The sequence below is a fragment of the Protopterus annectens genome, chromosome 6.part0 (assembly GCF_019279795.1).
Source record: "Protopterus annectens isolate FY-2018-M chromosome 6.part0, PAN1.0, whole genome shotgun sequence".
Lineage (NCBI taxonomy): Eukaryota > Metazoa > Chordata > Ceratodontiformes > Protopteridae > Protopterus > Protopterus annectens.
Genome location: NC_056737.1, coordinates 1,597,875,005 through 1,597,888,197, shown reverse-complemented (window position 1 = coordinate 1,597,888,197; position 13,193 = coordinate 1,597,875,005). Strand labels below are relative to the sequence as shown.

The 13,193-nt window shown below is 42.2% G+C and overlaps 1 protein-coding gene across 2 annotated transcripts in view; it reads right to left on the bottom strand.

Moving 5' to 3' along the window:
* USP40 (ubiquitin specific peptidase 40) overlaps positions 1-13,193 on the bottom strand; it is a 3,368,940-nt gene that overhangs the window by 883,552 nt on the left and 2,472,195 nt on the right. For both annotated transcript variants that reach the window (XM_044075047.1, XM_044075048.1), the window contains one exon: positions 12,450-12,514. In XM_044075047.1, coding sequence (XP_043930982.1) covers positions 12,450-12,514 — 65 coding nt within the window. The remainder of the gene's footprint in view (positions 1-12,449; positions 12,515-13,193) is intronic.

The window sequence follows — 13,193 nt, the reverse complement described above, 5'->3', positions numbered from 1 at the left end:
ACAAACTAAAACATGAACTAGTATCACCGTTAAGTACTCTATTCAATCACAGCCTAAGCACAGCCTATGCTCCTGTGGAATGGAGAACAGCAAGAGTTATTCCCCTCCACAAAGGTGGCTTAGCAACAGACACAGGAAATTATAGACCCATAAGTCTGACCAGCCTCATCTGTAAGGCCAAGGAAAGTATCACCATGGCTTTCATAAATAAAGACATAAACAACCCCCAAACCCTGGATCTGACCCAATTCGGCTTCATCAAAGGCAGATCCTGCCTGTTAAACATGGTGGATTTCTTCAAAAATGTGACCAGGGCCATTGATGAGGACAGATCTGGGCACACAGCATACCTCGACTTGGCCAAGGCCTTCAACACATTCCCATACTTAGGCATTACTGGTAACCTTAGCAAACTAAATGTAAACCCTTTTATTGTAAGATGGGATGCCAACTGGCTCACAAACCAGTCACACACACTGTCAAAGTGGATGACTCCACATCAACCAGCAGACCTGTCACCAGTGGGGTGCCACAAGGGTTAGTGCTGAGCCCCTACTGTTTGGTGTATACTTCTCAGAAGTTCAGGCCAAAATTAAGGGGCTGTGGCTGACCAAGTTTGCAGATGACTGCAAACTGGGTGAAATTATCGAATCTCCAAATGATATCAGTATAGTTCAGGAGGGTATTACGCAGACCAATGACTGGTGTCTTAGCCAACTAAATGCAAAGAAATACATCATCATTTCCTTCGGTAAAAACAATGTCCCTTCACACCATCAAATTAATAATACCCTATGTACCTAAGAACTGCTAAGGGATCTGGGATCACAAGTAGACTGTGACCTTAACTTTGACCACTATGTGTCTACTGCAGTAAGGAAGGTTTTCTACATAGCACACTTGATTAACAAAGACCTCTTCTGTAGAGCAAAGGAGGTTATACCCCCTCTATACTTGTCACTAATAAGGCCCATAATTGAGTATAACACCCTTGTGGCATGTATCATACAAAGCACCTGCAGCAAATGGAGAGGCTGCAGAGCTTTCTAACAAAGAAGATTGAGGGACTCCAGCATGTGCCTGACACAGGCTTACTAAAGTCCCTGTCACTATACTCAGCATTGTATAGACTTCTTGGGGAGACTTGTGCTTGGCTTACAGAGCAATATCCAACCCAAACCTAATGAATTTGCTGCACATCTGTAAATCAAACATGACTACAGCCACCTGTTCCAGGGTCCTAAATATGGCCTGAGACTTCAACAGGATGTAATGGAGGGACTGATTTGTCTCCCAGCAACTGCCACATCTTTGGAACAGACTGCCAATTCATGTGAAGCAGAGCACCTGGCACTGTTCAAAAGGAACCAGGACTAGTGGATGGGGCACCATAAATGCTTACCAGGGAAAGTGCCCACCACCCTCCTGGACATGAGCAGTCATTATTAAATACAGTCCTGGGTATTGACTAGGGTATCGCTGGTACTACACTGGGATGAAACGGCTAGGTTTGAAATGACCTCTGGGTCAATAGCCTAGTAACCTCCTATGATAAAGGGGAAGTACAGTCTCAAGAGACAATATTCAAAAGGAAGGAATTATAAGAAAGGTGTTGAGCTGAGAAAGATCCAGAATTGGTCTCCAAGTGCCCCTATTTCTGGGAACCAAAACATCCTAGAATAAAAACCCTTCCCTACCCTAGGCAGAAGGCACAGCTTGAATGTTGCCCTGAATCAAAAGAGAACAGAGCACCTCTGGGAAAAGAGGAAGTTGTTCCTGAGGAGGTTGAGGAAAGTCCAAAAAGGGAGGAAAGGATTTTCAAACCATGAAATATCCTAGGTGGATAACTGACAGAACCTAAAAATCTGTTGTGATCTTTAACTAAAAGGGAACCTGGTCAAGGGAAAGAGGAAGCAAATTGTCTAATGGAACCCACCTTATCCTAAAAAGTTGTGTTTCTGAGAGGTAGTGGTTTCAGTACACTTAGCAGGAGGCATACATCTAGAACCCTTTTTTCCTTAGGCAGAGGGCAAGACTGCCCACAAACAGAGGCAAATTTGAGGGATAATTCCTCTGAAACTTAAGAACAGGAGAAACAAAAACATGTTTCAATGCCTGTAAGGCTTTACTCTTATCCTGGACAGACTTGAAAAGCATCACCAAAACAGTTTTTATTATCAAAAGGAGCATCCAACAGTTTGGTCTTAATGTCATCAAGAAAAGCATGACGAGGAAGCCAAGAGTAATGCCTCATAACAGTACCAAAATCAGCAGCCCTGGAGGAAGCATCAGCTGCATTTGACAGAGTGGTTGGCAACTTCAGAGGTACAGTCCAACAAGGAAAGGGCAGACGCCTTCCCCTCAGAGTCAAGAAGGTCAGAAATCACTTTGGAAACCTGAGAAAGGAAGGCCAAGACATACCTGATCACCTGAGTCTGGTAGTTAATGGCCCGAAAGGATAAAGTGGCAGCAGTATAAATTTTTTTGCCCATCTTTTCATAGCCCTATTACCTTTATCTGAAGGGAGTAACCTGGTAGAGGGCAATGGCTTGGAGGGCTTGTCAGAAGAGACAGACACTAAAGAAGGGACAGCAGAAGCACATTTATAAAGAAAATTACATTTGCCAGGCATCTTGTAAAATCTATCAGGTTTCTTGGGTGCAGGGGACTGAGAATTACAGACTTCAGAAGCTGCTGAAAAGGTATACAGGAAGGCAACCAAGATAGCAGGAAGAGCGGATGGTTTAGGAGACTCTGTCTGGAGGAGCTCATAACATCTTTTCTGAATGTCAGACAGTTGAAACCAATCCCACTTAAAAAAAAATTCCATCACGTAGGCAACAGTATCCCCAAACGAGAGTCCCTCCAAAGGAGAATCTGGACTAATATAATCCTCTTCCTCTGAACAACAGTCCAAGGGGAAATGAACTTGAGAAGAGTAAGTCTGGAAAGATGAAAAAAGGGTCTCCAGGGTCTATCTTTCTGTGGACTAGGAATAGAATGAAACAGAATCATTCACCTTGCTTTTACAGACTACCTTAAAGTTAGTAAGTTTGCAATTAAATGTGACAACTGAGCTATAAGCTTGAATGCAAGGGCCACTGAAGAAAACACCTCATTTAACATAGGCCACATTACAGCTACTTGGTTACATGAAATGAAAGCCATCCCCCTAGGACTGTGGAAGTAATGTGAACTTAATTTTATACTCCATCTATTAGCACCCATAGGGGTCTGCAATCATCTCAAACCACAAGACACTCAAGTGAGATTTCCTTCTGCCCAAATGGTAAGTGAGATGAAGGAAGAGCAAGTCCAAATTGTGAGGCACCCTCTTGGCTGCGTAGAGGAACCATTAATCATGCTTCTGCCTGAATGCCTTTCCTGACCTCTGCCAACTCTCCTTTGCCCCTTTTTAAATGTATTATTTTTATTGAACTGCTCTGTGCAAGATTGCTTTTGATTAAAAATGCAGTTTAATAGAGAAACTGTTACATTTAGGTGTCATGGAATGAAACAGCTGTTTTACCATTTGAATGATGTTTGCCTTTTTCCTCCAGTTTTTAAACACCTCACATATGAGAGAGCCAAATAATTATTTTCTGTGTTTGCATTCAAGAGCTGACCCTGGACGTCCTCAGGCAAATGCTGAATCTTTAGCCAACCATGCTGTCTGATAACGAAGCCTGATGTAGTTGTATTGGAAAAAGCATTTATAGCTCAGTTGTCACATTTAATTGCACACTTACTAACTTTAAGGTAGTCTGTAAAAGTTTTGAAAGGTGCTGCTATAGGGATATCGCTGTAGCACTCAATCTAACCTGATCAACAAAGGATAAATGAAAAAATAAATAAAACATATTGTTAATTTGCCTCATAATTTCACATTGGTACTTGAGCACATGGCTTTGATAATTAAAAGGCCTAATATCCCAATCTGCAAATATATATATATTTTTAAATAAATCTATCCTTAGACAGCATGTTATTAGCTGGCACCAGTTTTGACCTATTCACTGCATCTAGTGAGGTAACTGAAGGATAAGCCACTGATTTTTTTCAGAAGTACTTCAATTATCTTTCCAAACTGAGGAGGCAGTCTTGCTTACTAGCTTGCTAGCAACAGAGTCATATTCTGAGGAGGTGATCTCAAAGGCTCAAATGTTTGAATTACTTAAAAAAAGGCAGTTGGTTTAGTTTTTTTGATACCTAGCAGATCAAGGTATCATTTTAGAGACTCAGAAAGTTACTTTGCTCCACACACTCTTGTACTGGAAGTCCAAAAGGACAAATTTATGGGTGATTGGGGGGATAAAGAGTTATATCATTGTTGATGTCATAACTGAGGAGAGCAGGCATCTAGGCTGAATGGCCAAGTACTCCTCCTTGTTATGTCTGACTCCAAGGACTGTTCTGGAGCTGGCTCCCTCCTTTTGGCATAATTAACAGAATGGGGAGGGCGGAACAATAAACTTCTGCCATGCTGCCACATACTTTGTGGCAAAATACTGACAAGTCAAAAATATCAGAGGCCGTGACAAATGTTGGTGGGATGGAGGCCAAAAAGACAGAGATCTGGACTACCTGCTGGGTTGAAGGTAGCTCAGCAGTTCTACTTTATCTCTTCTCCAGGTTCCAGGGACTCGTGGAAAAAATGTTAAAACAATCTAGTGAGGGATAATAAATTCTGCAAGCATGAACTACACTAGTTGGCTGTCTACAAGCACCTGTGAAGCAGTATATTCTACAGAGGCTTGGCAATGAAGGGGCACCAACAGTTGGAGCTACTACAACAGGAAAGGTTAATAATGGAGTCTGTCAAATCTTCAGCTCAATATGACTGACAGAGGCATAGCTAGGATAGGGTAAAGGGGCAGTCACCCCATCAGCAAGGCATCAGGATGAAGCAACTGGCAGTACTGGTATTCAGTTTCTGAAAGCCAACACCGCATTTGTGGTTAGCTCTGAAGCTCTTCAGCACTCAATGTGTGGTCTAGTGCAGTACCAGTATTCAGAAATGAATGCACACACTGTATTTTTCAGTCAGGGCTGAAGTACTCGAACTCCATGTGTGGTACTTAGCTGTGGCAAATGATATGTTACAGTGAACACAAAAGTACAGTTTTGTACCTACCATAAATGTAGATGTTCGAGGATTCCATTGCTGCAGTCCTGACTATTGGGTATAGTCCGCGTCCAGTCGGCCCGAATACCAGAGTATAAGGCTGACGTCGGTCAGGGCGCATTAGACTGACGTCAGTACGTCAGGGTACTAATGCGCATGACCGACGTCATATCCTCAGTCTTTTCTTGCCCCAGATGTCAGAAGACCCTAAAAGACAAGTCCCAAAAACCTGCACCAAAACATGCACAATATATACAACAATATATACAAAAATATAAGCATGTAAACTCACCTACACAACCACCCCTAAATACAGAGGGAAGGAGGGAGGTAAATTGGACTGCAGCAATGGAATCCTCGAACATCTACATTTATGGTAGGTACAAAACTGTACTATGTTCTTGTCTTCCATTGCTGCAGTCCTGACTATTGGGTAGAATCCCAAAGCAGAGGTAAGGGAGGCTGGCAAATTATAAAGAAGTAGGAGCTGACAACATGCCTTGCAAAACAGCTGTGGCAAAACCAGCCCTAGACTTAGAGTAGATAGGAAGGTGATAATGCTTAGAGAAAGTATGCACTGAACTCCAAGTAGCTGCTTCCAAAATATCCTTAGTTGCCACCCCCCTTAGAAATGCTGTTGAAGTGGCAGTAGCCCTAGTGGAATGAGGCCTAATCCCCACTGGAATCTCCTTGCCATGATGGGAATAACAAAATGCAATGCAAAAGCCAATCCACCTAGAAATAGTTTGTTTTGACACAGGCTTGCCCTGAGAACTCAAAGCAAAAGAAACAAACAACTGCTGAGACTGCCTAAAATCCTTAGTCCTGCTTAATAAATAATAATTGCCTGTGTACATCTAAAGTGTGCAAAATCTTTTTTTATTTTGAGGGTCTGCAAAACGTGCAAATGAATAGTTTGGTTTAAAGCCACACTAGAAACCACCTTAGGCATAAAAGAAGGATTAGTACGTAATGATACCCTATCCTTATGAAAGATCAAAAAGGGCTCTACTGCCATAAGGGCCTGCAACTCAGACACCCTTCTTGCAGAAGTAATAGCCAACAGAAAAGCAGTCTTCCATGACAAGTATTTCAATTCAGCAGTAGCTGCAGGCTCAAAAGGTTGTAGAGTAAGTTTTTCCAACACAAAATTGAGATCCCAAGCAGGAGTAGGAGCTCTACGTGGGGGTCTTATATTCTTTGCCCCTCTAAGAAACTGCTTGAACAAAGGATGCGAAAACAAAGGTGGGTCACAATCATAGTGAGCTGAAATTGCTGCAGCATGAATCTTTATGGAAGAGAAAGACAAACCTTTGTCCAATAATTCAGTAAGATATTGAAGAGCCACACTCAAATTAGGCTCTGAAATCTCCAAATTCTTTGCTGTACTCCAAAATAAAAATCTCTTCCATTTTTCTGCATACGCTTTCCTTGTACTAGGTCTTCTAGCTTCCATAATCACATTTAAAACTTGTTGAGGAAGTTGAGACCTGCTGTGTTTCAACACAGAATATGCCAAGCTGTTAGATGAAGAGAGTTTAGCTTGACATTGAGCAAATGACCGTCCTTCTGAGATAACAGATGAGGAATCAGAGGTAAGGGCCATGGAGGCTTCTTTACCAGACTCCTTAGTAGAGGGTACCAGTGTTGCCGAGGCCAATCTGGAGCTATCAAAATCATCCTTGGCCTGTCTTGTCTGACCTTTAACAGTACCTTTGGAAGAAGAGGTAGAGGTGGAAAGGCATACACATGAAGGTTTTTCCAACTGAAAGACAGAGCCATCCACTTTCCAAGCTGTGTGATGAAACCCCTTTGTGCAATACTTTGGCAGCTGGTGGTTTAGTGGAGAAGCGAACAGATCTATGTCTGGAGTTCCCCATGACACTGTCAGTTTCTGAAATACATGAAGATCCAGTTTCCACTCGTGGGGATCCATGATTTGTCTGCTTAACACATCTGCTAAGGAGTTCTGTGCTCCTGGCAGAAACCTTGCCTGAAGAGTTAGTTGCAGGCTTAGCGCAGTCTCCCATAAAATCATTGCTTGCCTGCATAGAGGATAAGAATGTGTTCCCCCTTGCTTGTTGATGTACCACATGACAGTTGTGTTGTCTGTTAGAATCAACACCTGCCCTGGAAGAAGTAACTCCTTGAAAGCCATTAATGCAAACTGGACTGCTAACATCTCTTTCATGTTGATATGTAGATGCTGTAGTCTGGCAGGCCACTTGTCTTGTATCCACTTTCCATTTAGATGAGCTCCCAAGCAATGTCCGAGGCATCTGTCGTTAAGATCTGACTTGCCTCTGGCCGGGTCACAGAGAGTCCCTTGTTTAGGTGACATTCCTGAGCCCACCACAAGAATTCTTTTTGAAGGCAAGGTATTATTTGAATGACAGTGTCCAAATCCTGGCAGTGCTGTGTCCATACATTTTGAGATACCATTGTAACTTCCTCATATGCAGTTTGGCATTGGGAAGCACCAGAATACAAGATGCCATGAACCCTAATGCTTGAAGGACTGTCCTTGCAGTCAGCACGGACTGATGAGATAGTTGATGGAAGTAAAGTGACAGACTCTTTTGTTTGTCCGGGGTTAAAAAGGCCATCTGGGCTGCTGTATTCAGTCTCACACCCAGAAAGCACATGTCTTGAGAGGGTACTAGACTGGACTTTATTTCGTTCACAGAATACCCTAGGCATCTTAGCACTGCTATAACATATTCCAGGTGCTGTAGAAGAACTTCTTTGTCTTGAGCCAGAATCAGGCAGTCGTCCAAGTAAGGATAGATTTGAATTCCTTGAAGCCTGAAGTAAGCTATCACTGGAGCCAGAACCTTTGTGAATACTCTGGGCAGTAGATAAGCCAAAGGGCAATGCAGAGAACTGATAATGAGAATTTCCAGCTCGAAACCGCAGATACTTCCTGCAACTTAGCCTTATAGGCACATGAAGGTAAGCTTCTTTGAGATCTAAAGTTACCATCCAGTGATTTTTGCCCAGCAGAGGTAAAAGCTGTTGTAACGTCAACATCTTGAACTTGGGAATGTCCAGATAAGTGTTGAGGATAGATAAATCCAAAATTGGTCTCCACGTGTTTCCCTTCTTTGGTACAAGGAACAGGCGAGAATAAAATCCTAGGCCCCTTTCTGATACAGGGACTGGCTGAATGGCCCCTATGTGAAGTAACAGAGAAACTTGCTTGTGAGCCTCTTTTCTTTGTGGAGGAGGAACGTCTGGCATGCCTTTGAAAGGGGCATTGTATGGAAATAAAATCTGTAACCGTGGTGAATGATATCCAACACCCATTTGTCTTGAGTAATTAAATCCCAATTTTCTTTGAAAAGAGACAGTCTTCCTCCCAAAGGAGCTGCCAAACGTGAATCTGCTGGCAGCTGAAACAACAGGTCATTGCGTCTGTTTACTTAAAGGACTGACCCCTGCCCTCACCAGAAGTCTGAGCAGGTGAACTCCCTGTTCTAGGCCTAAAAGAACCTTGAGCCCTGCCCCTACCACGACTAGACCTACCCCTAGACTGAGAATCATAAGCAGGATATGTCCACCCCTTAGCAGGCCAATTTCTACTAAACTTGGTGGCTGCACCTGCAAAAAATCTTTAACAGTTTGCATAGACTTAGCTTTGTCCTCCATTTTCTTCAAAACTGCTTCCACAGGCGATCCAAACAACACATCAGACTGTAAAGGAGCATCCAAAATCCTTGTCTTAACATGCTCAGCTAAATTCTGATCCTTCAACCAGGCATGCCTGCGAAGAACAGAACTGGTAGCAGCCACCCTCGAGGAGGCCTGTACAGCATCAAAACCACATTGCAAAGAATGCTTACCCACTTGTTCAGACACATGAACCAAATCCAGCAACTCTTTACACTCAATACCTTCCGCCAAAGCATCCACCTTAGATTTCAATTGTGAAAGGAGATAATTCTGATATTTTAGCATGTGAAACTGACAATTCAAAGCTCTCATGGCTAGAGTGGAAGAAGTATACACTTTCTTTCCCCACCTATCCAAAGCCCTTGCCTCTTTATCAGTGGGAACAGGATTTTTAACCACAGAGGCCTTTACACCCTTAGGCCCTTGAGAAATAGTTTCTGGGTCCGCCCTAGGACTCTTAAACAAATATTTATGAGCTCGGGCACCCTATAATACCTATCAGGCTTAACAGGAGCAGGAGGCAAAGAATCAGGGTTCAGGGAAGCCTCTGCAAAAACATCTTCCACCACATTCAACACAGGAGGAATAGCTAAAGGCCTATGCTGAGGTAAAAACAAGAACTCCCTAAGCCTTTTCCTGGAATCAGAGTAATCCTGGCCTTCCCATTTAAAGTGCTCCCTCATGGAATGCAAAGTCTCTGAAAATGAGAAATCCTCAGGCGGAGAAGCTGTAGGAGTGGAATCATCCACATCAGAATCAGAATAAGTGGGATACTCCTGCATATCTTCCACAGAAGATTCTGAAGCCTCTGAACACTGTTCAAAACTATCAAACTCGGTTCCACCCTAGGCCTCTTATCAGGCGGGGCATAGAACCCCTAATCATAGTAATCAAATCTTCTGCCATTTTAAGCATATGTTTCTTAGGTACAGAACCCGAAATGCTAGGAGAAGCCCCCACTGAAGCTGAACTAGGCCTACCTCTTAAAGAAGTTTTGGCAACAGAAGGAGAGGCTCTAACTACCTTGGGAAGAGAGGGAAGAACAGTCACCTGAGAAGCCCCCTCAGCCTGGCCTACCTCCTGAGAAGGCACATCCTGTAAGAGTATAGTTTCTGCCTGGGACTCCATGGAAACTCCTGGCAAAACCTCCGGCTCCACTGAGCCTTCTAAAGAACCGACGTCCGGGACTGCCGGTTCCTCCACCCTAGGCTTCACAGTTTTATCCTTGCGCTTTTTGGAGGAAGCGGGCGTCGGAGCATCCGACGGCATTTTATAATTGCAACGCTTCCCAAACACTAACCTGGCACAGTCTAACCTCCTCTTAATAGTGCGTTTGTTAAACCTAGCACAAGAGCGGCAACCAACAACGTCGTGCTCAGGCCCTAAACAAGGTATACACAAGGTATGATAATCCCTATGAGGTATCTGTTTCCCACAAGAAATACAGTTATTCACTTTTTCTGACATCCGGTAAAATACTGAGGCAAGAAAAAACCAAAATGTTCCCCAACGGGGTACTTAGCCAACTCTGTTTCGGTCTGAAACTCCGGTTTCGGAAATATTTCAGCACGCCAACCTGCACTCGCAAAACTGCTTCTGCATCGGACCATGCGGCAAAAAAGACTGAGGATATGACGTCGGTCATGCGCATTAGTACCCTGACGTACTGACGTCAGTCTAATGCGCCCTGACCGACGTCAGCCTTATACTCTGGTATTCGGGCCGACTGGACGCGGACTATACCCAATAGTCAGGACTGCAGCAATGGAAGACGAAGAACATCTTTTTTATTTAATCTCCTCAGATGATAATGTCAGAGAACTTTTTCTTATGAAACGGAGGTCATTTTTTAGCTCCTCAACATAAAGTTGAAAGGGGTGCCAGATCAGTGTACAGCACAGGGTGCCAGGATAGTTAACTATGGCTTTGGTAACTGAGGCCATAGAAAGACTTGTGAGGTCACAAAAGCCTCACACTCTCTACCTGTGGAAACTGCAGCTTCTTGTCAATTTTCTGCAGATGCTCAAACATTATGCTTGTGTATGCCAAAGACAACAATCCTCCTGAAAAAGGAGCAGACCACCCTTGGTCTAATGCTAAAATCTCTTTATCCTCTAGAACACTCTCAAGTTGCATGTTTTTTGCTGTAAAGTATTTTTATTAAATGAAGCCTGATACTTGCACTCAGAGGCTTTATGAGATTTAAGGCAGAACAGACACTAAGTGAAAATTCTTTGGTGATATTTATCAACCACAGGCACATTTGTTAGTGATCATGATGGGAAGACACCAGCCTCAGAAAACCCTCCAAATCACAGTTAAACAAAATCTTAAAGACAATAACAATACATCAAATTTTACTACAATAGGGAAAAAATCCAATAATGAGTAGTTAATGCAGCCCTTTAATGCCTCTGAATAACCTGGATATACTGAATTCTGATTGCTCAAATAACTACAAAGAAATGAAGGTAGTACCAACACTCCTCTTTATACTATACCCCCCACTGAGAGCTGTGGCATGGGAGAGGCTGGCCCTATCTGGGAAATGTCTGAAAGCTGTGTAATTTAACTCAGATGGTTGGACATCTGCCTGCAGTACAGCTCTCACTTACAGTGAACATTTAGTATTACATGAGGCTGTGAAGCATGATTGTACATGACAATTTAATTGTAAAAAGATTACAGTTAAGGCTCTAATGGAATAAAAATGACAAAGAAAGATGATATTTCTATAATGTTGTTAATATAAAAAGTTAATACTTATTTTAACATGCAATATGGTTATTTATTTATTTACTTACTTATTTTTCAGTATGGTAGAACAGCTTATTTCTACAAAAATTCTGAATGTTAATACATAAATAACATGCTTTCATTATTACAAACCCCAAGATAGAAAATGGGTGCCATTGGCTAGTTTGCTGGTGACATGGACAGCAATATGTTCAAATGTTTTGCACAATGAATTCTGGGATGTGAAAATTTCAGCTGATCAAATCTGAATACTGTTAAAATAAAACAAAGAGAAATGTGTAGCTGAGAAATTATACCTTTTAGTCAGCATTAGCAATTTACGTTTTCTTCTTTTTTTGCTGAATTTGTAGTACTGCTGAATATAACCATGGATATGTGTAATAAAGTTATCCCTAATTCCTTTTGGTAAGTGCCACAGGATCTTTTACTTCCACTTGAGCTACCATCACGTCAAAAAGCTGGAACATTAGTTTGAAGAGCAGGATCTCAGGAGTGCAAAAATCTTCTTATGCAGCACTAAAGCATCAGTACTGGAACACAAATTCAGGCAGGTGGTGTAGTAACAGAAACCACAACCTTCCACAAAGGCAAATTGCTAACCCACTGAGCTGCATGGTAATTCAATGAAAAAATACATCTGCTTCACAGTTAATATGGTCTGGGGTTAAGCCTTGACATCTCCTCACCGTATGTGTGGAGTGTGCACAAAGAGTAGTCCCAGTTGGTGGAATGCTCAAAAGAAAGCACCAAATTCCTAGATGGTTAAGACTAACCCAAAGAATAAGTTATCTTGCAAATTGCATATTTAAGTCCATCAGTGACAGTATAACGTGTACGGTATTACTAAATGTAGTAGAAAGAAAACAGAGTTAGTCTCCCTTCCTCCTTCCCTTACCTCGTCACGTAAAGGATCACCATCTTCACAGCACCAGTCCATTTTTATCAAATGCCAGTCAGTTCCTAAATGGAAAAAAAAAAACAATACAATATGAATAAAATGTTGCAGACTTTATCATACATTAACATATGCTAAGCAAGATGCAAAAATGAACACATTTAACTCTTAGAGCCCTTCTTCTTTAGCTTTTGCTTACTGTAACCATAGCATTTCATTATGACTTGGCAGAAAATTTATATACATACAGCACTACTCTTATTACATGTATTTTTTAAAACACATATTTTGCAGACAATAACTAATAAAGCTTGCTGGAAACTGATGCTCCCTTAAGTTCCCTTTATTTACTTATGAAGAAATGCAAAGTTTGGTGTTAAAAACTTTAAATGTATTATAACGTATAAAAGATATGCATTTGATACACTTTAACCTGGATAGGTGGTAAACGGCTGAGGTCCTAATTACAACCCAGACAACTGCAGTTCGATTAGTGGCCCTGGCACTGCAGCAGTCAGGCAATGAAAGGGCGGAAAGAAGGGGCATGTTCTACTGTCTTCTTCTAGGGGTTGGCTGAGGAAGGCTGTGTGCATTTGGAGATGTACAAGACAGTGCAATTTCCCTGGTGGAGACTGGAAAATATGCTCTAAATATTGCATGATACAGGGGGGAAGATCAGCATTCCTTGGAGGGAACACCCCTTGTAGAAGTGAGGTGATGAACTCTGGTGCTAACCCACTGCAA